Raw genomic sequence first — 24,011 nt, forward strand, 5'->3', positions numbered from 1 at the left:
CAGTCTCGCCCGGTACCGGTACAATATAAATGTACAAAAAAGAAATTATCAAACACTAGTAACATTTATATCCTAAAAGGGAAGTAAAAAGTGTAGTATGCATGTAATGCAGGAACACATATCTATCTTGTACTTACCAGACGCCTTTAGGAAGAAGAAGAACTTGAGATACTGATTACTGTTATTATGACTGATGGATTACCTGAATATATGAGAGAAAGTGAGTTGATAGGAAAAGCTATATATAAAAGATTCAGGTGGACTATAAGCTAAAAGATTTTATAAAGAAAAAACTTAGGCATAAGAAATGTTGAAACTTAACCTCAAAATGTGAATACATGTACAATTATAAACAACTTTCTTTCTCATTCAATCATATATATTCAGAAATGTACGTTACTATCCCCATAAATTTCTTGAGTTAGGAAGCAATTAGAATAAGGGTTTTAAAATGCAAACCACACCAACGAGAAGGGATTAAGAAGCATCTCTCACCAAGTGAATGAAGTTTTCATTTGAAGAAGGGTGAATAGGTGGGGGTAAGAGGTATGGGTTTGTTAGGTTCTATGAAGTTAGGAAGAGAAGACAGATGGAGAGAGAAGAGACAACATATCCTACATTATCCAATGATACCTACGAGGAATGGTCTAGACCGGTGATTGAAACCAACCCAGTACAAATGGCATGGCTAACAAAAAGTTTAGTTGGAAGGATACACAATCATCAACCCTTGAAAACATAGAAGAAAAAGTTTAGTCTTGACATAGTTTTTACTAAACATTCAAGATTAAGCCATATACACAAAAGAAGAGAAGGTATATGTCTTTCACCCAAAAAAGTTGCTGCCATGTTCAAACATAGAGTATATTAATTCCAAAAAGCTTCTCAAAATCATCCTACTACCAAACTGCTTCATCATCTTAGCTTCTACATAAGCGCATTACTATGTATCAAAAAAAATAAAAAATTCCATATCTGTACAATTACAGGTGCCGATATAATCGATTTCTTAGACAATTTGCAAACAAAATATTTGGCTTATATATTTGAGTGTCACCAAGAAATTAGGCTTCACTATGGAAAATGGAGAAGAAAAAGGAGAATGTAATAACGCGATATTCATGCCTCAAATAAGAAAGAATATCTTTTACTTTCATTTAAATTTTTTAATATAATATTGAAAACATTATTAAAAGTATTTTGTAGTAATATATGACATCATTGTAATAAAAAATGACAAATATAAAAAAATAACAATTCAATTGGGATGATGAATTCCTACCTGTTTGTGAAACAACTGCTGGATTGTTGCGTTGAGATCCCCGTGAAAGGTTAAATCAGAAGAATCATTCGATGTTTTAATTCCCAAAAGCATTGGCACTTTTATGACTCCTTCAGAGAAAGTTTCCATTTTAGGGCATTTAGCTACCATTACCTTTTTCAAATATGAGCACTGCAAAGTGGCATTCCCTGAACAAAACCTTACTAGACTTGGTAGGCAATTAAGCTCAATTGATCTTAGTCTTCCAAATACCATTTCCTCACAATCATCTTCATCTTCATTTTTTGCAATTTCTTTTATTGATTCACAATCCTCCACAACTAGGCTCTCCAGTTTCACCAAACTTTTGAGTGTTGCAAATGTGAATAAATACTCCATCCTTTCACACTTCCTCACAGATAACATTTGAAGATTAATGAAAGACACAGCAGACGAAACTAATTTTTCCACCAGAGGGCACTTGTTGAGCTTTAACATTTCAAGTTTTTGACAGTATGGTTGTACCCAAGGATGCTCTAAACCAATCCACTCTAACTCATTTAGTTCCAACAAGGATAATTGTTGCAATCTCACTAGTGCTGTGTCATGAACTTTAATCTTTTGAGAGGGAAATATCTCCTTCAGACCAAAGCATTTTTCTACCTCTAGATATTCTAAATTGGGTACCTTGTGAAAGAAATCAAAAGGCAAAGTCTCTTTCTCATTGTTATCATCCTCAAAGCACAAATAAAGATGACTTAACTTGTAAAGAAGGTCTTGTGGCACACGTGCATTGCTCAACAACATAATATTTTCCTCATTGAGTATCAAATTCTTCAGATTGGGAGAAGCCTAACAATTGAGGCCAAACAAATTCAAAAGAAAAATGCATAGTTGATATTAGATATAAGCTATAGAAGGAAAATATATAATGAAAAGAAGAGAAAGCACAAAAATGTAAAAATGCTAATGCTTCGTTACCAATATTTCAACCGAGAATAAAGGTTGTTGTAGCAGGCTAATTGGAGCCTCTATAACTCCTTCTTTCTCACCATCGTCAAAGTTTGATGTGAATAGCTTCAACTTAGGACAAAAAACCACTTTTAATGTATCTAGCAAGGGACATTCCATATGATGTTTTCCAGGATAAAAGCAACTCAAGACTGGCATACTCGAAAGAGTTAGAGAGGACAAATAAGGGAATTCAAACATTAGTGTCGTTCCATGTTCCATTCCATCTTCCTTTCCAACTATTTCTATTAATTTCTCACACTCATCTATATAAAGTTTCTCAAGCTTCTCAAGATTTTTAGCAGAGGATGAAGAGAACAGTGTTACCAAGTTTCCACAAGCACTGACAACCACTTCTTGCAAATATGGAAAACTGACAAATCCTCTAGGATTTTCCTTCCATAGACATTTCACATTTGGCAAGTTTTGTAAAATAAGCTTTTTCAAAGGACAAAGTATTCCCTTCTCACTCTCATCTATGTCAAATATTACTTGCACTGCGCCAGAACTATGCACATTCAATTCTTCTAAGTTATTTAAGTAAGGAAGTACATGAGAGGGAATTATAATATGTCTATTACATGCTGCATCAAATTCCAATTTATTGAAACTGCCAAAAAAGTTTTCCGAAATAACGGGTTTTTTGTGCTGAACTTTCGCCATCTCAAGATAATCGTCAAGAATCATGAGCTTTGAATAGTTGAAAAAACCCTAAAAGAAAAAAAAAACACAATGACAGGTTAATAGACAACTATACTTTACATTTAATTGAGATCACTTGGATTTATCTTTCATTGTTGAAATCTATATATATTTACATTATTAGTTGTGAAATATAAAATTATCTTATATTAAAGTTCATTTTTATTTTTTAGTTAAATTATGAGCTTATTGTCTACCTTTATTAGGTATGCCAACCATTTCTGATATAAAAAAGAGAGCAAAATAACAATAAAATATGGTTAACGGTTTTAGCGCGGATGAAATTAGGGATATTAAGGGGACCGCGGGTTTAACTACTTCATCTTTATCCAACTTAAAGGAGTGGATGTGGGGGGCATGTGGAAGGAGGAACCATATTAGGTTAGGTCGGAAGCAAAAAAACTGTTTGAAGAAATATTTTCTGCCACAAAGGATTACGGGATTAGATTTGGTGAAGTGGAGTTTAAATCTATATCCAGGGAGGATAATAGATTCTTAATAACTGGCTTTTCAGAGGAAGAAATAAAGGATGAAGAAATAAAGGAAGTGGTGTGGATTTGTGACACTCGAAGAAACGGGACCAGATGGTTTTAACCTTAATTTCATAAAGAATAACTGGGAAGTCTTGAAGAAAGATATTATTGAGGCGGTTAGACAATTCCAAGTTACGGGTAGAATCCCTAAAGGCGGCAATGCTTCTTTCATAACTCTTGTACCTAAGGTGAGAGACTCCCTTCAATTAGATCAGTATAGGCCTATTTCATTGCGTATAAGATTATCTCGAAGGTCCTAGCGAGTAGAATTAAGAAGGTTCTGTCATCGATTATTGATGAGAACCAGTCAGCTTTTTTAATTTTTTTCATGTTGATGGATGGAGGAGAACTGGGAGGTACTACGGGTGCTTTATTAGTGTTATCATTGCAAATTTCATGATGGAAGTCTGCTCTGTTTAAGGGGATGGCTTCCTGGACTAATTTGGTGTGGTGGTTTAGGGTACTACTATATTGTTGCATTTAGTACTGCCTTGTTCTGTTATGCAGGTGTGAGGTAAGCAAAGGTAGCCATACGGAGTCGCTAATGGTTTGGTAACAGGGCCAGAATATCTTTATGACAATACCATATTGTATCAGCTAAGTGGGCTCTAAATAGAAGTAATGGGATGGTGGAAATGTAATCTATATATGATGCAGCTTGGATGTTTATTTGTTCTGTGGTACGTGGGACTTTTTCCAAGCAGTTGAAGACTTTGTTTAGTTTGGCCTAGTCTATTTGGTCTTTTAGATGCGTCAATCTCCATGTACAGATACTTAGGCCATGGTTTTGCCCAACTTCTGTTATATTAGTTTTAGCTTTTTTACCTGTTATCTATTTGGTTTGTTTTTTTTAAGATGGGTTTTGTTTAAGGGTTGGGACACCCTAAAATATTTCTTTTAATTTATTTATTTTTTTGATAAAAAAAAATATTTTATGTATCCATGAATTAAAATTAATTATTTCAAAGATAAAGTTTATGATTGTGTTAGGTTGATTTCGTTGTATTTTTGTTTATTGTTTTCTTCACAAAGCCTTTTGATCAGAGAAAAACTTCAAAAAATGTGTCACGTATATATCACTAGTAAAATTACATTTGAGTAACAATAGAAGTAAGAAAGAATGTGTCCAAAAGGTTCTCTTCGGGTTTAGCAACATTCTTTTCAAAGAATAGCATTATGCAGGTGGTTGTCATTATAATTATAAGATTCATGTTACTCTTTTTGTGGTAATTAGTGAGTGGAAGGAAGGGAAAGGAAAAGGGAAATAGGAATGGAGTGGACCCTTTTGCTATTAAAGAAACTAATTTGTTGTTTTATCATTTTTATTAAATAAGTGATGTTTTCTTTATAATAAAATACAAACTAATTAATGTCCATAATTTTAGAATTAGTAAGAAAATATTTTATAACAAAAAAAGGAAAGGTAATAACTAATGTAATATTCATCTTCAGGAAAGAAGAATATATTTTGCTTTTATTTAATATTTTAATATATTGTTGAAAATAATATTATAAATATTTTGTAATAAGATATGATATTAATGTAGAAAACTCTATATAAAATAATAAATTAGTTATTGTTGTAAATAATATGAGGTTTTGGCTTAAACAAGGTCATATCATTAAAATTAGTTAGATATTAAAACATAACAGTTGAATTTGAGGAATGAAGTGCTACCTTTTGGTGAAACAACCTCTGAATCGTTATGTTGAGATTGCCGTCGAATGTTAAATCAAAATCCTTTGATGTTTGAATCCCCAATAAAGCTGGAGCTTTTATGACTCCTTCAGAGAAAGTTTCCATATTAGGACATTTAATTACCTTCACCGCTTCCAAACACGAAAATTGCAAAGTGGCATTCCCTGAATAAAAGCTCACTAGACTTCGTAAGCAATTTAGCTCAATCAATCTCAGTCCTCCAAATACCATCTCATCAAAACCATCTTCATCTTCACATTTTGCAATTTCTTTTATTGACTCACAGTCCATTATTTGTAAGTTCTCAAGTTTTACCAAACTTTTGAATGTTGCAAAGGTGAATAAATACTCCATCCTTTCACAGTTCATCACAAATAACCTTTTAAGATTAATGAAGGACACTGTAGACGAAACTAATTTTTCTACCTGAGGGCACTTGTGGAGATTTAACATTTCAAGCTTTTCAGAGTATGGTTGTACCCATGGATGCTCTAAACCTACCCACTCTAACTCATTTAGCTGAAACAAGTTTAATTCTTTCAATCTCACAAGTGTTGTGTCATGAACTTGAAGCTTTTGAGAGGGGAATATCTCCTTCAGACCAAAGCATTTTTGAACACGAAGAACTTCTAAATTGGGTACCTTGTGAAAGAAATCAAATGGCAAAGTACCTTTCTCATTGTTATCATCCTCAAAACTCAAATGAAGACCATTTAACTTGTGAAGAAGGTCTTGTGGCAAACGTGCATCGCTCAACAACATAATATTTTCCTCATTGAGTGCCAGAATCCTCAGGTTGGAAGAAGCCTAACAATTGATGCCAAACAAATTGAAAAGAAAAATATATAGTTGATATTAGATAGAAGCTATAGAAGGAAATGAAAAGAACAGAAAGCACAAAAGTGTAAAAATGTTAATGCTTCGTTACCAATATTTCAACCGAGAACAAAGGTTGTTGTACCGGGCTAATTGAAGCTTCTATAACTCCTTCTTTCTCACCATCGTCAAAGTTTGATGTGAATAGCTTTAACATAGGACAATATTTCACATTTAGCGAATATAATAAGGGACATTCCAAATGATGTTTTCCAGGATAAAAGCAACTTAAGATTGGCATACTCAAAAGAGTTAGAGAGGACAAATAAGGGAATTCAAACATTAGTGTCGTTCCATGTTCCATTCCATATTCTTTTTCAACTATTTCTACCAATTTCTCACACTTTTTTATTGTAAGTGTTTTAAGCTTCTCAAGATTTCTGGCTAGGGATGAATAGAATAATGTTACCAAGCTTCCACAACCAATGACAACCACTTCTTGCAAATAGGGAAAGTTGACAGTTCCTTCCAGGTTTTTCTTCCATACACATCTCAAATTTGGCAAGTCTTTTAAAGTAAGTTTTTTCAAACAAAAGATTATTCTCTTCGTCTTGATCTCAATATCATTAATGTCAAATATTATCTCCACTGCATCAGAACTATGCACATTCAATTCTTTTAAGTTCTTCAAGTGAGGAAGGACATGAGAGGGAATCAAAATATCTCTTTTACATGCTGCATCGAATTCCAATTTCTCTAAACAGTTAAAAAAATTATCTGGGAAAATAGGTTTGTTGTGCCGAACACCTTTCATCTCAGGATAATCAACAAGTCTTGCGCACTTTGAATATTCAAAAGAAACCTAGGAAAAGAAGAAAATGTCAAGAGTAAATGACATTCAATGATTAAATGTCGATATTAAAAGTCTCTATACATTGAGTACGTTTATTTAATGAAATCCTTTTGGTATATTATCAGTTACGAACCATTTGAATGAAATTAAAAATAAATATTTTAATGAATACCTGATCTGTGAAATGTTTCTGCAAGGTTGCACTCAAATCACCTTCCCAATACCACTTGTATTTGTCTTTGGTTGCAACATGTACTTTCACTAGGTTTGGAGTACTTTGGACTTCAGATAATTTTGACATTTGAGGGCATTCACTCACTACTAATTTTTCCAGTAGTGGGAATTTTAAGTCACACTCATTTGAGAAACACTTGAGATTTTGTAGAGACACCAATTCTAGTGACTCTAATAGTTTAAACTCAATCTCTTCTACTTTTTCTTCAACATTTTCTGCAACAATTTCCACAATCATTGGACATGAACTTACTTTCATCCTTTTGAGTTGAACCAAGGTTTTAGCAGTTGAGGTTGTCATTAAATTCCTCATCGTACAATTCACCACTTCTAAATATCTTAAGTAACTAAAAGATACCGAGGACGACGCTAGATTTCTCAATTTTTTACATCGTTGAATGATTAAGCTTTCTACCCTTTGAAGAAGCACGTCATGCTCAAAGCCAATCTCTTCAAGACCCCACATGCTATCTAAGCTCAACTTTTTAAGTTGCATAACAACACCTATTTTTTCACGTGAAATAAGACTTTCAGAAGCCCAAATCCTTTCCAAGTGACACAATCCCAATCTTAAAATTTTCAAATTGGGAAGTCTATGAAGAAACCAAAAGAGAATTTCACTATTATTCAATCCAATCAAGGTAAGTTCTTCTAGTTTGTGCATTCTGTGAACATTAGCAATGTATTTCTGCAACCACTCTACTACGTTCAAGCTTAATGACATATCTTCCAAGTTGTATATCACCTAAATAAATAAATAAACTTATTAGTATCAAAGTATACGTTTGAACCATAATGTATTATTTTGCTACAAGAAATAGAATACATAATCTCACATCCTTGTCATGCACTGCTAATTCATGTTTTTCATCTAAACAAGGCAAGTTCTATGTTTCCCATAGAAAAGTTCTAGAAACAAACTTTGTGTACCTTTTTTGTAGCTAAAACAATTGGTTGCACTCTTGAATTTGTGATTTCTGAAGTGAACCCTTCCAACATGCTACAATTGACTATTCTCAATTCCTTTAATGCTGGCCACTCTAAAGTGTGAGTTCTTGGGTAGAAACTCCTCAAATTATATAAGTATAACAATGATAGAGTGTTTAAATGAGGGAACTTAAAATTGATAGCATCTACACTTGCATGTTTGTCCCAAGCAACAATTTCTTTCATTGCCCAACATTTTCGTACCTTAAGGACTTCCAGTTTTTCTAGGCCAATGAAAACAGAAAGTGGAAAGAGATATTTTAAATTTGGACTCCTATCAACTCCTATGCTTCGTAAATTATTATATTTAAGTATTTCACTAATATCATCCTTCCATATGTTCACCAAATTTGGAAGCATTTCTAGAATTATATTATCCAAGTTTGTTTCATTTATATCACAAGATTGTGGAATATTTGAAAAGTCAAATATGTTTTCCACCAATTTGCAATTTGTAATTGTCAAGCTTTGAAGCGTCTGCAATCTTTCCCCCATATAACTAGGAAAAATCGTAACAAGTTTGTGACACTCTCTTATTATCAAAGAGTCCAAACTGCGAAAGGAATGTAATCCAACATGGGAAATCCAAATGGTACTGAGTTTCTCCATGCAAATTATCTCCATTTTCTTCAACTTTGGGAAAACGTCAATATACTGTTACAAAAAAAAAAAAAGATTGAAGGTGAGCAATTGAAAGACCTAAACAATTCATACAATTAAACAGCAAATGATAATATTAATCAAACTCAATATTAAATGAATCCACACACCACTGCATTTTCTGGACGAAATATATCTTCCATCATTTTACACTCAGTTACATAAAGGCTTTGAAGATTCACCAAACTTTCAGCCATGGAGACTGATAGCAAATACTTTAAATTACCACAATCTATCACATTCAATGTGAGCAGATTTTCAAAACAATGGTCATATTGGTCACTCCATATCTCTTGGATGTTGATTGTGGATAACTCCAGCCATTCTAATTTGGGAATTGAAACCTGTAAGAACACAAAGGTAACTATATATTTTGACAGATGTTTTCCCTAAGAGAAATGATAAAACTTAAATGAGTTAAGTTTTTTATATTTCTTTTAAAGGAATAATAACATACAAATTAAACTTACGAATGTAATTATGATAAGGTTATTACATACCTTTCCATTGAAGAGTGGAAGGCAAGAATTAATGACCCTATTCTCAATGTCAGTGAAAATATCTTTGTTCCTGTGTTGTGGTACTCGGTCTTGCAGCGATTGTGCACTATCAGACATCTTATCAATGGTATATAAACAAGTAAATGTTGGTAAAGACTTTAAGGTTAAAAGTCGTAACTGAGGAAACTCAATCTTGTCATCACGAGTTTGTATTTCTTCTGAAACTATATTGTCATCATGAGTTTGTCTTTCTTCTGAAACTATCTTCTTGAAAGAATCACAATCACACACTTCAATTGTTTCAAGCAGAGTGAGGAGTCGAACCATGGAAAATGGGAAAAGGCTTCCCAATTTAACACATGTTTTAATCTTGATCACTTTTAAACTACGGAAAGATGCCTCAGCAAGCTGATTGTCACATATTTTCTCCAAATTATGCAGTTTGTAAAGCCATATGGACTCCAATTTGGGAAAAGTGAGTAAAGGGTAAAACTGCTCCACATGGTTGATAATATACTGAATGCCAATATTGTTTACAATGGATAAATGCTTCAAATTTGGAAATCCCTCAACATTTAATTCATAGAAAATATCTTGAACATCGTTGAGTTCCCCCAACAACAAACATTCAACATTTTTTAACAACATTTTAACCCATTTTTCTGAATGAATATCAATACCTTCTTCTAGGTTCAATGCCAGAAATTTCACCTCCTCATACTTGTCAGGAACTTTGAATTCTCCCACTTTATTCAAGTTAAGCAAGTTGAATTCACCAACGAAAATCTTGTAACTATTCAAATTGTCGAAAAACAAGTTTCGCGAAAAATGGCCAGAACTCTGAATGTGTATGTCTAGATTTTGCAACTGATTCAATTTCCTTAACTCAGACATACTAGCATTTGCACTATTGATAGTTTCCTCAGCCTCCCACAGAATTAGACTGTCTCTGATATAAAGTTCCTCTAAAGCGTTCATCCTTGGTATGATATTGGACCTTATTTCTCTTAGTTTTGAGCAATTGCTTATGTCGAAAAGCCGAAGCTTATCCAATTGCCCAAATTCAAGAGGCAAACTTTCAATATTAGATCCTGAAAGAGTAAGGATTCGTAAATTCTTTAACTCACCAATGATTGATAGGTTATTTCCTAGAGTGCATCTCTCCAAACAAAGCATTCTCAGTTTTTTTAGGCATTTAATTGATGAAGGTAAGCAAGATAGATTAACACCAGTCAATACCAACACTCTAAGTCGAACCATAGATTTAAAAAAGTCATCTGGTATTTTGAAAGATTCATTTTCATTGTCAATGTGCAAGACTTCAAGTCTAGGACAATGTATACTCTCAGGAAGCTCATCATTGATGTCACAATAGTGTAAAAAAATGGCAGTGTACCTTTCAAATTCATCTTCGTGAGGCCACTCATCAAGAAAGGCATTTTTCATATAAAATACATGTTTTTCTTTGGATGATATTGAAATAGCAACATCTCGCACAATGTCATGCATGTTGAAGCGGTCATCAGAATAACTCCTCACTAACAAACTCGATTCTTCTAGCTCCTGTATAACCTCCTTTACTCTTTTCCTCGCATCTGTTATTGTGTGGACTCCTTGCAGCAAATTCAAACCAATGCAAAATTTGACCAAGTCCATAATCAAAGCATCATGTCCCATTCTTGCGCAATGTAAGAAAATAGACTTTAGCTGCTCATTTTTTAGATGATCGTAGCTCAACTTGATAGAGAAGTCAGTAAATCCCCATTCTTCTGTAAAACTTTGTCTTTTAATTTGTTGACAAACATGCTTCCATGCAGATAAGCTTTTATGCTTTAGTGTCCTTCCTATGGAAACTATTGCTATAGGAAATCCAGCACTCCATTTGGCAATTTCAGTAACATTACCATCGAACTCGGAAGTTTTTACGTCAGCAACTTTCTTAAGCAAAGTCTCTGCCTCTTTTTCATTGAGGACTCCTACTGAAAAAGTTGAGCTCTCATGCTCATCCATTTGATTACATAGTACATGTTTATATCTAGAAGTTAGAAGAATTTTGCATCCTTTGTAACTCCTAGATAACTTTCCCTTTTCCATCTTATTCAAATCAATTTTTGACAACTCTTCTTTCTTGGTCTTATTGTTACCAAATTCAGATATGTCATCGCTGTTTTCAAGATTAGATATCTCATTGACCTCTCGTTTGCTTTCATCATCATTACATGGAATCCCAAGTTTATTCAAGTCCAATCCATCCCAAAGATCATCAAGGATAATAAGGGTGTTCTCCTTTTCGTTCTTTAACCTCTTTCTAATACGATCTACTCTTGAAATCTCATTTTCCCCTTCTAATCTCATTCCTAGCATGTCAGCAATTTGTCCTTGAATATTTTTGAAATCAGGATTTCTGCCAATATTTGCTATGACCACTGTCTTGAACAACTTATTTTCTCGAGCTATCTTAGCAACTTCTTTGACTAAAGTGGTCTTACCAACACCACCAGGCCCATGAACTCCAATCATATCAATGGTAGAGTCTTCCAGTGCTTTCAAAATCATCTCCATATTTGTATTTCTAGACGTAAAGCTCTCATAGCCTATGTTTGAAAAAGAAACATCAGTGGATGGGCCTTTTTGATACGAAACATTGTCAAAACCTTTCTCCGAAAGTTTATCTCGTTCGATTTCCTCTATCTTCTTTGTAGCTTCTCTGCCTAGTTGATACCTCAATTTGAAGTTATTTGGAAAGAAACCAAGTGAGCAAATTGTCTTTGCATGACACTCATTGTGAATATAACTTGTATATTCTTTTATCTTCTCATCCATCAGCTTTAAGCAACCTTGAACGTCATTTTCAATTTCATCTGCATTCCTTAGTGCTTCATCAACTTGTTGTTGTAGCCTCTCCCTATTATCTTCCAGCTTCTGAATGTAAGATTCCAAGTCTTTAAATTTGTCTTTGTAGTTGAAAAAGTAGCCCATTTGTCGTTTGACCACGCGTGCTACAATTTTCACTGCACTTTCAGTTGTTGTAGAGACAATTGTTTCCATATCCCTTCACAATGAACGCTTTCGTCTTGATTTTTTGCTTCCTACTTTTAATTAGTAATTTTCCCCCCTAAATATTACAAAACACAAAAGGAAATTGATAAAAAAAATTCAGCAAACAGAAACGAATTTTGATGACACTTAAAAGTTCATCTAAAAAACAACATAGAAACCAAAAAATGTTTATAGATACTATAATAATTTATAAAATTACAGCATTAAAAAAGTACTAAAAAGTTGTCAATGCCAAAAAAATTGTACAAGTGATGCCAGTTATTTTCGATTGAGATTTTTTTTAGCTTCACTTAATATTTCTATATGACTTTTATTTTGCTGGTATGTTCGGTTAAAATTTAAAAAACAAATTAGTTGTAAGAATGACTCATGATGTCTACTTATAATAGCGTAGCCAAAATTCATAGTTTTTCTATTTAAGCTTTTTGCTATAAAATTAGAAAGTGTGCAAAAAATAATATATCAAGAGATCAGATTTAACTCCTCTTCTACCTCTATTATTCGTTATGTTTTTAACTTTTTATCTAGTATCTAATTAGTTAATGATAAATAATATTTTCAAAGTATTTCTAATATTAAAAGATCATATAAATAAAAAAATCCAATAAAAACTTATTATAAAAAAATATAATTTTTATTCTAACTTAAAGGTTCCTTTTAGTTCTTTATCATTTTCTTATCCATATACTTACCACTTTCTCTTTTGGAGGAAAACAACATTTATGGAATGATTTGTCAGTAATCAGGCAAGCACAGATGAGTAATACGTGGTGTGTTATAGGTGATTTTAATGTAGTAAGATCCCTTCATGAGAAGAAAGGTGTTAATAACCATGGAATGATGAAGGATGCTGTAATATGTTGGAGAAAGAAAGATGCAATGTTAAGATTAGTTGAAGGATAAAGAGAGAAGATCCTGGAGATGCAAATTCCAAACAATCAGTATACAGGATAACAGGATTTGCCCAGCGACATTTGTATAACAATCTGTCGTATGTTTTTAAGTTGGCAAATGCTTCCTATACCCAATTATTTTTAATCTGCACCCAACATATTTTTTTAATTTCCAAAAATATTCTTTATTCTGGAAATAAAAATTCAGAATTAAAAATAATATATTCCAAAAAAATAAATCCAGAGTGATTATTGAGTTTCGGAAATAAAAATCCAGAAAAAAAAATTAAAATTCTATTTCAGACAAAAAAATATGGAATTGAAAATAATACATTCCAGAAAAAAAAAATCCGAAAAAGATATTATTGTATTTTGGAAATAAAAATCCGGAAAAAAAATGAAAAACTCATTCTGGATAAAAAAATTCGTAATATAAAATTTCGTCCTGGAAAAAAAAAATCCAAAACACATATTTCGGAAATTTTTTTTAAGGATAGTTTCGTCTTTTCCGGTGGAATCGAGTGCAGTGATATGGTGCAGGAAGCAATTGCCTTTTAAGTTTAAGTTATTGGGCCTATATCTTTCTTATGGGCTGTGTTCCTAAGCCCAAATTGTTTTTTTTTCTTTTTTTTTCTCTTTCGTATGTATAAAGCCTTATCTGTTACAACATCTGAAAATATATGGAAAATACAGTTTTTAGTTCTTTCCAGAAAATGCTTCTTGCTTCACCCACACTGTTTTGTTCTTTACTTTCTTCTTGAAATCAAGAAACTCAAGATGGTATCAGAGCGAGTTTGACCCGCTCTTGAAATCATGAAACTTAAGATGGTACTAGAGCGAGTTTGACCCGCTCTGACTTGCGCTTGCTTTGATACTCCGTTTCTCCCTATTTTTCTTCACATTCTTGTATCCTCTCGTCTTGCTTCTTCCATGGCTTCCGAGGACTCTTCACAAGACCCAGCGAGTCCCTGCTATCTTCATCCCGGAGAGAATCCAGGAGCGGTCTTAGTTTCACCTCCACTTGACGGTAGTAACTATCATTCATGGAGTCGCGCGATGAAAAGGGCTTTGCTCTCGAAGAACAAATTTAAATTTGTCAGTGGAGAAATTCCAGAACCGACACGCAAGAGCAAACAATACGAAGCATGGGAGCGCTGCAATGTCATTGTGATTTCGTGGATTAATCGGAGCCTTATCACACAAATTGCTCAAAGCACCAATTACATTGACAACACAAGGGATTTATGGGAAGATCTGAAGGAGAGATTTTCCAAAAGCAACCATTTCTGCACTTCTGATCTCCTTCAAGAAATAAATTCGATTAGGCAGGGAGAGAGAAGCATTTCTGAGTATTACACAGATTTCAGAATATTGTGGGAAGAACTGGATTCTTTACGACCCATTCCTACATGCATTTGTAGTTCCAAATGCACCTGCAAATCCTGGATTCTTGATACCGGAGCCACTGATCATGTAACCTGTGATATGTCTTTGTTTTTTACTTATTATGAAATTGAAATCGTGAAAGTTAGACTTCCTAAGAATACCTAAGTTATTGCAAAATGTGCTGGGACCATAGTCTTATCTAAAGATATCATAATATACAATGCTTTATTTATTCCCGAATTTGCTCTGAATATATTATCTGTTTAGAAACTCAACACCTCAGTTAACTATAAATTTGTTTTCTTTTGTGATGAATGTCATATTCAGGACACAACTACATCCAAGATGATTGGACGGGCTAGGCTTGGTGCATGATTTTATAATCTTGATTTTTCATCCGAGAAGAACATTGCTCTCTTCACTCAAACTGATGAGCCTTTTCAGCATGTCAAAAATCTTGATACATGGCATTGTATATTGGGTCATCCCTCGAGTAAGGTGTTAGAATGCACGAGTAAGACCTATCCAGACATATACTTTGATAAGAACAATATGTGTACTCCTTACCATCTCGCTAAACAACATAGATTACCTTTTCCTTTAAGCAAAAGTACATGTGATAATTCTTTTGATCTTTTTCATATTAATATTTGGGGTCCTTTTAGTATTCATTCTATTCATGGTCACAAATATTTTCTCACTGTAGTGGATGATTACACTAGATTTACTTGGGTATATATGATGAAAAATAAAAATGAAACACGTAAGCAACTTTGTTGTCATGGTTAAAAATCAATTTGATAAAGGAATTAAAATTATTAGAACTGACAATGGCCAAGAATTTTCCTGAAAGGATTTCTATGATAAGCACAATATCATTCACCAAACCACTTGTATTGAGACACCACAACAAAATTCTGTGGTAGAACGTAAGCATCAACACATCTTAAATGTGACCCGGTGTCTCATGTTTCAATCTAATCTTCCTAAATTTTTTTGGTCTTACGCCATAATGCATGATGTTCATCTCTTAAATAGAGTGCCTTCTTCTGTTATTTCAAATAAATGTCCATATGAAAAATTGTACACCATTGCCTCTGATATAAGTAATCTTTGTATCTTTGGATGTTTGTGTTTTGCCTCTACTATTGAAAACAACAGGAATAAACATGATCCTAGAGCCAAAAGATGTATTTTTATGGGTTTTAAGGCAGGAACAAAATGTTATATAGTCAGTCATTGATGCAAAAACCAGAGAAATATTTGTCTCCAAAAATGTTCTCTTCTATGAGAAAATCTTTTGTCAAGTCATTGATAAAAGTGAACAAAATGAGCTAAGCTATGATCAGAATTTTATGGAACACATGTATGACAGTTATCATAGAGGCAACATGAATGAAGTTGCAAACACTGAGAACAGAGATACCGAAGATCTCAGAAGATCAACAAGAACTCAAAGAAGCCATGCATACCTTGAGGATTATCATCATCAATTGCTAACCTCTTCAGAGAAGGTAATAAACACTGACACAACAAGGTATCCACTCAATTCGGTCCTATCATATAAAAATTTATCTGATGAGCATTTTAACCATAGGTTTCATCCAATCTCAAGGTGACAATTCTTTCTTTATCAAAAAATTAGAAAAATCTTTTATTGCTTTATTAGTCTATGTAGATGACATTATTATAATCGGTGATGATATGCATGAGATAAATAATGTGAAGAACTTGCTGAATACTACTTTTAAAATCAAAGATCTAGGAAAATTGAAATATTTTCTTGGCTTAGAGATAACACGGACACATGATGGTATTCATCTTTGTCACAAAAAATATGCTCTTGAGATCCTTGATGATGTAGGGATGCTAGGTGCCAAACCAACAACCACACCCATGCAGAAAAAGGCAGAGAATATGTTTGAAGAAGTTGACATTCATGAACCTTCAAGTTATAGAAGACTCATTGGACGTCTTTTATATCTTGTAAACACTAGACCAAATATATGCTTTCTTGTTCACATATGAGTTAGTTTTTTCAAAAGCCTACAATCCATCATCATCGTGCCGTTCAACATGTGTTGCGATACATAAAAGTTGCACCTGCACAAGGTTGTTCTATTCAAAGAATTTTCTTTTTGCATTTAAAAGCTTTTAGTGACTCTGACTGGACGTCATGTTCGATGACTCGACGCTCAACAACTGGTTTTTGCATTTTTTTGGGAGAATCATTGATTTCATGGAAAACCAAGAAGCAAAGCATGGTTTCTAGATCATCCTCAGAGGCAGAATACCGTGCCTTGGCTTCAACTTCATGTGAGCTGCAATGGTTGACATTTCTTCTAGGAGATCTCCATGTCACCACCTCCACCACTGCATGTCTTTACTGCGATTCACAAGCAACTATGCATATTGCTCTTAATAGTAACTTTCATGAGTGTACGAAACACATTGACATTGACTATCATGTTGTTCGTAAAAGGCTGCAACAATTTTGTTCCACCTTCTGCCCATTTGATCTGCAGAGCAACTTGTAGACGTTCTAACAAAAGCCCTTGAGAGAAGCATTTTCCAAAAACTTATCAGCAAATTTGAAGTTCTTTGCATACATGCTCCAGCTTGAGGGAGGGTTTTCAGTTTAAGTTATTGGGCCTATATCTTTCTTATGGGCTATGTTCCTAAGCCCAAAGTGTTTTATTTTCTTTTTTTTCTCTTTCGTATGTATAAAGGTGTAAATGTTACAACATCTAAAAATATATGGAAAATACAGTTTTTAGTTCTTTCCAGAAAACGCTTTCGTCTTCACACACTGTGTTCTGTTCTTTACTTTCTTCTTGAAATCATGAAACTCAAGATATGTTTTCCTTTTTTTGCTACTTGCACCGCCTTCGTTAATGTGTCACCTTCAATTCCGCATATTCATTTCTTGCTATGTACATCATCTTCTCTTTCCAACTTTGTCTCTTGTCTTTTCAGGTATATTATCGTAGTCTTTCTATTATGATTCATTAATGTTTGCTTGAGTGAATGAATGAATGAGAGGAGAATATGATGGCAAAGAAGGTGAGTGAGTGCATGTGAGAGTGAATAACACTTCAATATTGTCCTCTATTGTTAGACATATCTTTAATTTGTCTATAATTTTATTTAGTAATATGTTAATTACATTTTAATTATGAATTGAAGATGGATGGAAGTGCGAACTTTTTCTTCTGTACAAAAATTTAAGTATTTCTTCCAATCCTCTTGTTTGAAAATTTCATATCATTTGTGTTGTAATAAGTTTCAATTGATTGTATTTTTTTTATTTTTAAATCTATATTTAATTGTGATTGATTTTATGTCACTATTTTTATTTTGTGTTACTTGAAAAATAATACAAAATAAAACTTTACATTCATAATAACAGGAGTAAAAATTGAAAAAAAAAACATATATTTTACCTGACTGGTTGGGTTCTCACACAAGCTTCATATAATAGCTGAAACAATTCCAAGCAGATGAAACCTAGTATATATGTGTAGTCATAATATGTCAGCTAAGAGAAATATTTTTGGAAATGAGAAAAATGATTAAAATAAACTGGAAATAAAAAATAAGAAATAAGCTATAAAGATTTATATTAAATTGATGTTACCTTGTATGAAATTGATAGGGTTCCATGGAGAAAGAAGATGTTGTGGAGTTGGTAAAATAGTTGGGAAAGGCCTGTAAGTTGAAGTTAAATAATGAAAAAGGAAGGAAGAGAGATATGAGAAAGTTTGTATGTTGAGTATACTGTGAGAGAAGAACTTACAGATTGTGTTGGATTGAGGTGATCAAACAAAAAGAGTTTTTCCAGAAGATGAGATTGAAGGAGATTTAGTTGCAAGCTTTAAGACCATGTGAGAGTGTTAGTGTTGCTCTGCTATGGAAGATAAAGGAGGATGAATCTATGGCTACTTCTCTGTAGTCCCCTCAGATTCCTTGTGATATAAAACTTTTTACAAGGAACCATGGATTTTAGCTCCGTAAAGTTTTTAGAGTTGTTGTTGATTAGAGATGTATGGTGTTTAAAATAATAAAAGTAGTTGATGATATGCAATGATTGAACCCATTTATGAATCAAAAGGTTAAAAAAAGAGTAATCGTTGTTGAAATATATCCAAGGTGGATCTAAATAAGTGAATGAGATAGTTGCAGAAGAGATAGGAAAAAGGAAAAGAAAAGAAGTGTATGAGATATTTGACCTGAGTGATTCACTGCTGCACGTGGTTTGTAGTTGACTAGGGTGAGTGCAGTTGGTTCATTCAAGCACTGGAGCTCATAGAATCTTCAGGTGTCATGTCAGCTACACCATTAACAAAACTCATTAGCAGAACCGTGCAACTTCGAAGGGAGAGTTCTTTTTTTTTTCTTTTTCTAATCAGCAAACTAAACTGAAGAAGAAAGAGAAGGTAGAATAGAAGGGGTTGGTTATGAAGTTGGGTGTTTGAAGCATAAGAAGAGGCAAAAAGTTGAGTGAGTGTATGATGAGAGTGGTGATAGAGTTTGAGGTGTTAAATGAATCCGAAGATTAGTGAGGATAAGGAGAATGGATGTAGGGGCTAGCTGTCTGTGGATCTCATCTAGAATATCGTTCAGTTTAAACTTATAAAACTTGACTTGTAAAATCTAAAAAAAAATTAAAATAAAGTTGACCAAGAGGGTGGAAGTTATTATTTGGAATTTGGAAAAGATATATGAAACCCGATTTGGTGACCAATAAAACTTTAGCCATGAGATAAGTTTTGTTTTCATATTATATTATAGTTATTATTATATTTATTAATATAATTATTAATATAAACATTTATTAATATTATTGATATATTTAATATTATTCATATTATTATTAAAATTAATAACATTATTAATTATTATAATATTATTATTATTAAATATTATAAATTTTAATATTAATATTATTAATATTATAAATAGTATTAATATTTTTAATATTATAAATACTATTAATATTATTACTTATATTATTATTAATATTATATTCATATTATTAATATTATTATTAATAGTATTAATATTATTAATATTATTATTAATAGTATTAATATTATAAATAATATTATTAATATTATTTATATTATTATTAATAATATTATTTATATTATTAATATTATTAATATCATTAATACTATTAATATTATTAATATCACTAATATTATTAATATCACTAATATTATTAATATCATTAATATTATCAATACCATTAAAATTATTAATAATAATATTATTTATATTATTTATAATATTATATTAATATTATTGGTTTTGTAATGTTAATAGTATGCATATCTATTAGTTATAATTATTATTATTTATTATTAATATTTATGAATATTAGTTATGTTGAATTTACATACACAAATTTAAATCCGTAGATAATAATTTGTAGGTAATATTGATTTTTCTTTTGTAGTATAATATCCTCTAAGTTGATCATTATGAGTCATTTGGATTAGTCATAGTCATATAACTATATTCATTGTTCCATAAATAACCACTCATTATTTAAGACTCATTGATTAGGCCGTTTTACTCATGATGATCATTGATAGCAATGAAGGCTCGGTTATGGTTAATGGTAGCCCGACTACATAATTTACCAACTAGGAGTTTGAGGTAGGGGGACCCCTTAGCTCCTTTTTTGTTCCTAACTGTGGATGGGAAGTTGGCTGGATTGGTAAGACAAACTATTAAGGCTAATCTACTTAAAGGGATGGAATTAGACAATACTGAATTTGAGGTTTATATGCTACAAGTTGATGATACATTTTTTTATATGTCAAACTAACTATCAAAGTGTTTTTACAATAAAATGTATTTTAAGGTGCTATGAGCTAGCTTTGGGATTGAAAATTAACTTTCATAAATCTAAATCTAAGATTGTGACTTTAAATGTAGGGAGAAGTAGGTTTAGGACCTACGCATAAATGCAAATTGTGCAAAAATGGCTAATACCATTCAAATGCTTAGGCCTTATTGTTGGAGGCAATACAAGGAGAAAGTTGTTTTGGGAACCCATTCTTGACAAAGTAAGGGCCAGATTAAATGTGTGGAAAGGAAGACAATTGTCTTTTGGCTGGTAGAATATGCTTGATTAAATTTGTTTTCACTGCTCTACCTATTTTCTACCTCTCTTATAACAAAGCTCTATCAGAAGTGTGTAAAATGATTACCCGTATCCAAAGGAGATTTCTCTATGGGTGGGGGAAACATAATAGAACAATTGCTTGGATAAATTGTGCTGGAGTGCTTAGGCATCAAGGATACACATTATTTCAATTATGTCCTATTGGCTAAGTGGAAGTGGAGGCTACTCATTGAAAAAAAATGAAGATGGAAAGAAGTACTTCAAGCAAAATATGGTTTGGTCTCGGGACAAATAGGTGTTCAAGCTAAATATTAGTCTTGATGGTGGAAAGATCTGGTCAAATTATGAGGAGAGGGAGAAGGTGTTGGATGGTTCGAAAAAGGTGTAAGGTGGAAAGCCGGAGCAGGTGACATAATCAGAGATTTTGGGAGGATCACTGGGTCTAACAATGCAACCTTAAGGAGATGTAACTAACTAGGCTATACACCATATTAGTTAAGAAAAGCAGTTTGGCTGGCATTAAGTGTTAAATGATGAGTATAAATCCCTTCTATGGTTGCTATTCAAATTTCTTAATGGAGTTTGGTTTCACTAGGGTATTCCTTTATGACGAAATCCAAAGGCTTTTCCTTTTTGGATCCGTTTATTCATTAGATTTCTAAATATCTGCGTAATTTGAAAGGAGCTTATAATCTTTAGGTGGTTGAATTTCATTTTTCAGTTTAAATTGTTGAGCATTCCCCTCTAACATCTTTCCTGCTGGTTTGACTTTAGAATAAATTATACCAGACTTACTCTGGTCTGCTATGGGTGAATTGAGGACTGTTTGTTAAGTTGGGAACTGTTAGATATGAGATTGTTCAGTAGCCTTTACCTAATAGAACAGCCTTGAGATGATTTGTCATTGACGTGCTATCATATTGATTATGACGAAGTGAAAAGTTGAATCCTGTCTGGCAGTTCACTTGGCTTAAGTTCAATTAAGCACAAGGTTGGAGGGGCATTTGTCCATTATCAACACTTCAAACTCCCAAAGGGCTTGCATAAGGAGGTGTTACTTATAAACCATTTTTGAGTTTTCACATAATAGCTTCAATTTTTTGGATTAGTTGGTCTCAAGTCATCAACAAAAAAATATAAGATGGAAAGCAAACAGAGATTTGGAAAAGAATAATGTTTTTAGGTTGGCCACCCAAATGTTTTGCAAAAGAATAAGGTTTTTGGCTTCTCTTTTGTACTAGATACATGGTCTTTTAAGTGGGTTGTATGCTGTTACTCTTGAGTTCTGTTTTGTTTCTCTTTGTAATTTTTTCTTTAATTAGTTGTCTTGTCAGGGATATCTTATCCTCCTATATTTCTATATCACTTTTTTCTTTATGAATTTCTTTTTTACGTCAAAACAAAATTACCTTCACAACAATTCTTGTTGCTGCTTGCTAAATTGTGCAAACACTTTCTTAGACTTTGTGATGATAATTATGTTTGGAGATTTTAATAAACAGATTTGTTCATAATATTTTCCAATTCATCAAACTAAAACGTCGGGGGTTACTGAGTTAGTGTTATAAATTTCATAGTTTTATGTCTCTCTATGGATTGTTGTTGCTTTGCTACCTTGATCATACCCTCTTCTTAACTTCATCTTTTTTATTTTATTACTTGATTATTTCCGTTTCAGGGAATTTCAAGCACTACATTTCTGGCAAATTCACCTGAGGAAACACCTGTTTTGTCACCTTTAGTCCCAGTTTCATCTTTGGGTAGTTCAAAAGGTGAATACCAGAAGCAGAAAGCTGTGACTAAGCCAGAAAAAGTTCAAGCAATATTAAAGAGAATAAAGCAGGTTTGAGATGCATATCACTGTTCATGATTGTTTGCTTTTGGTTTTCTTATATGCAGCAGTTGGTTTTCCTTCATTAAGAACATGTTAGGTAGACCTGATCAAGTATATGTTGAATGAATTTTGAATGAAATGATTCCAATTTTAAGTGCTGAAAAGTACAATATGAAAACTTATAATATACCAGACATGGCAACATCGAAGGAAAAGTCTTTTAATTACTTAAATAGTGAAACAGTACTTTATTCATTCAGTATAATGCATGTGATGAATGTATTTAGAAATTGCACTATTAAATTTGTAGCATTCTCTAGCCAAAAAATATTTTAAAAGAAGAAACAAATTTTATTTTATAAATTAAACTAATTCAACTGCATGCTATTATGGCAACTGTTTTTCTCCTTTAAAACAATTTTGAGAGTGGAGACAGTAAAAGAATTTGCTGTACTCTGTTGGACTGGACAAGTTTCATCTTTCCAAGTGCAACTGCCACTGCCAAACGCAAGAATTGCACCTTCTTATGTGACAAAATACTAGTGGCACATCTTTGCTTTCATTTCTTAACTGCTATATATATGGCATAATAATAATGATGAAGAGGTGAATACTTTTAAACAATGCTTGTACTTCTACAACCAAGCTAATAAAGTACACTTATAACTGTTGATTGAACAATCAACAGTTGATTGTCTAACTCCTAAACTTTGGGTATAAGTCTAACCTAATCTTGTAAAAATGGTTTGTAAATCAAGGTTTGGATTCACCCCACTTGTGTACTCTACTTTAGTCATATCACTAAACAATTTGAGACTAAGCCATCATCATTTAGGTAGCAAAACCAATCTAATAAAGTGTAGTTTAACTGTTACAGTTGAGTGTTGTGACAAAATCAATTACATGTCTAATTTTTAATCTTTGAGTATTTCAGCCTCATAAATAAAGACTTATAATTTATAAATCAAGGTTTGCACCTCAGTGTATACTCTACTTTAGTCATATCTCCTTTGAGGTTACAATTTAGGCAATCCCCAATGAGCTTGTAACTTAGGCAAGGTAGGGGTGATTCCAACAGTAACAAATTCTGAAGTTAATTACAATCTTAACTTTCAATATTTTAATCAGCAATTGTTATTGCTGAATTGCATTCCTCTCACTTTAGAGCTGCTAAATCTGTCGACATTTGCCCCCATGGGTGTCTAAATGATCCTAATCTGTTAGATAAATAAAAATAATAAGGTTCTCTATATAACATTCAAATAATTATATTCTATTTTCCCCCCAGTTTCATAGTTCCCATCCTAGTTCTACTTACCAATCTTTCTTTAACTGTATCTACTTATTGGTTTATCTCTCCATTTCTAACCTTCAATGTTCCCACACATTTTTGCGTTTGGTTTTCTAGTAAGCACTAATGCAGGCTAAAAGAAAACCATTGATTTGACA

General features: G+C 32.6%; 2 protein-coding genes across 10 annotated transcripts in view; one reads left to right on the forward strand and one right to left on the reverse strand.

Moving 5' to 3' along the window:
* The window catches only part of LOC137826729 (uncharacterized), an 80,255-nt gene that overhangs the window by 10,961 nt on the left and 45,283 nt on the right, over positions 1-24,011 (reverse strand). The window contains exons 1-13 of one of the 9 annotated variants that reach the window (XM_068632835.1): positions 18,825-19,176; positions 18,392-18,467; positions 18,233-18,303; positions 18,039-18,102; positions 9,257-12,371; positions 8,867-9,100; positions 8,040-8,750; positions 7,048-7,854; positions 6,135-6,230; positions 5,186-6,013; positions 2,243-2,983; positions 1,283-2,113; positions 138-202 (exon numbers count right to left, since the gene is read on the reverse strand). In XM_068632835.1, coding sequence (XP_068488936.1) covers positions 185-202; positions 1,283-2,113; positions 2,243-2,983; positions 5,186-6,013; positions 6,135-6,230; positions 7,048-7,854; positions 8,040-8,750; positions 8,867-9,100; positions 9,257-12,304 — 7,314 coding nt within the window. In that variant the 5' untranslated portion in view covers positions 12,305-12,371; positions 18,039-18,102; positions 18,233-18,303; positions 18,392-18,467; positions 18,825-19,176 and the 3' untranslated portion in view covers positions 138-184. Of the gene's footprint in view, positions 1-137; positions 203-1,282; positions 2,114-2,242; positions 2,984-5,185; positions 6,014-6,134; positions 6,885-7,047; positions 7,855-8,039; positions 8,751-8,866; positions 9,101-9,256; positions 12,372-18,038; positions 18,103-18,232; positions 18,304-18,373; positions 18,575-18,824; positions 19,177-24,011 lie in introns of those variants that run through there. The other 8 variants (XM_068632828.1, XM_068632827.1, XM_068632829.1 and 5 more) reach the window with 8 other exon arrangements.
* Positions 14,266-22,648, forward strand: LOC137823645 (uncharacterized). Its single transcript, XM_068628863.1, has 4 exons — positions 14,266-14,682; positions 15,828-16,109; positions 22,407-22,571; positions 22,628-22,648. The coding sequence occupies exons 1-4, from the start codon at positions 14,266-14,268 to the stop codon at positions 22,646-22,648; spliced, it is 885 nt and encodes a 294-aa protein (XP_068484964.1).

This window comes from Phaseolus vulgaris, chromosome 8 (assembly GCF_000499845.2).
Source record: "Phaseolus vulgaris cultivar G19833 chromosome 8, P. vulgaris v2.0, whole genome shotgun sequence".
NCBI classification, from domain to species: Eukaryota; Viridiplantae; Streptophyta; class Magnoliopsida; order Fabales; family Fabaceae; genus Phaseolus; species Phaseolus vulgaris.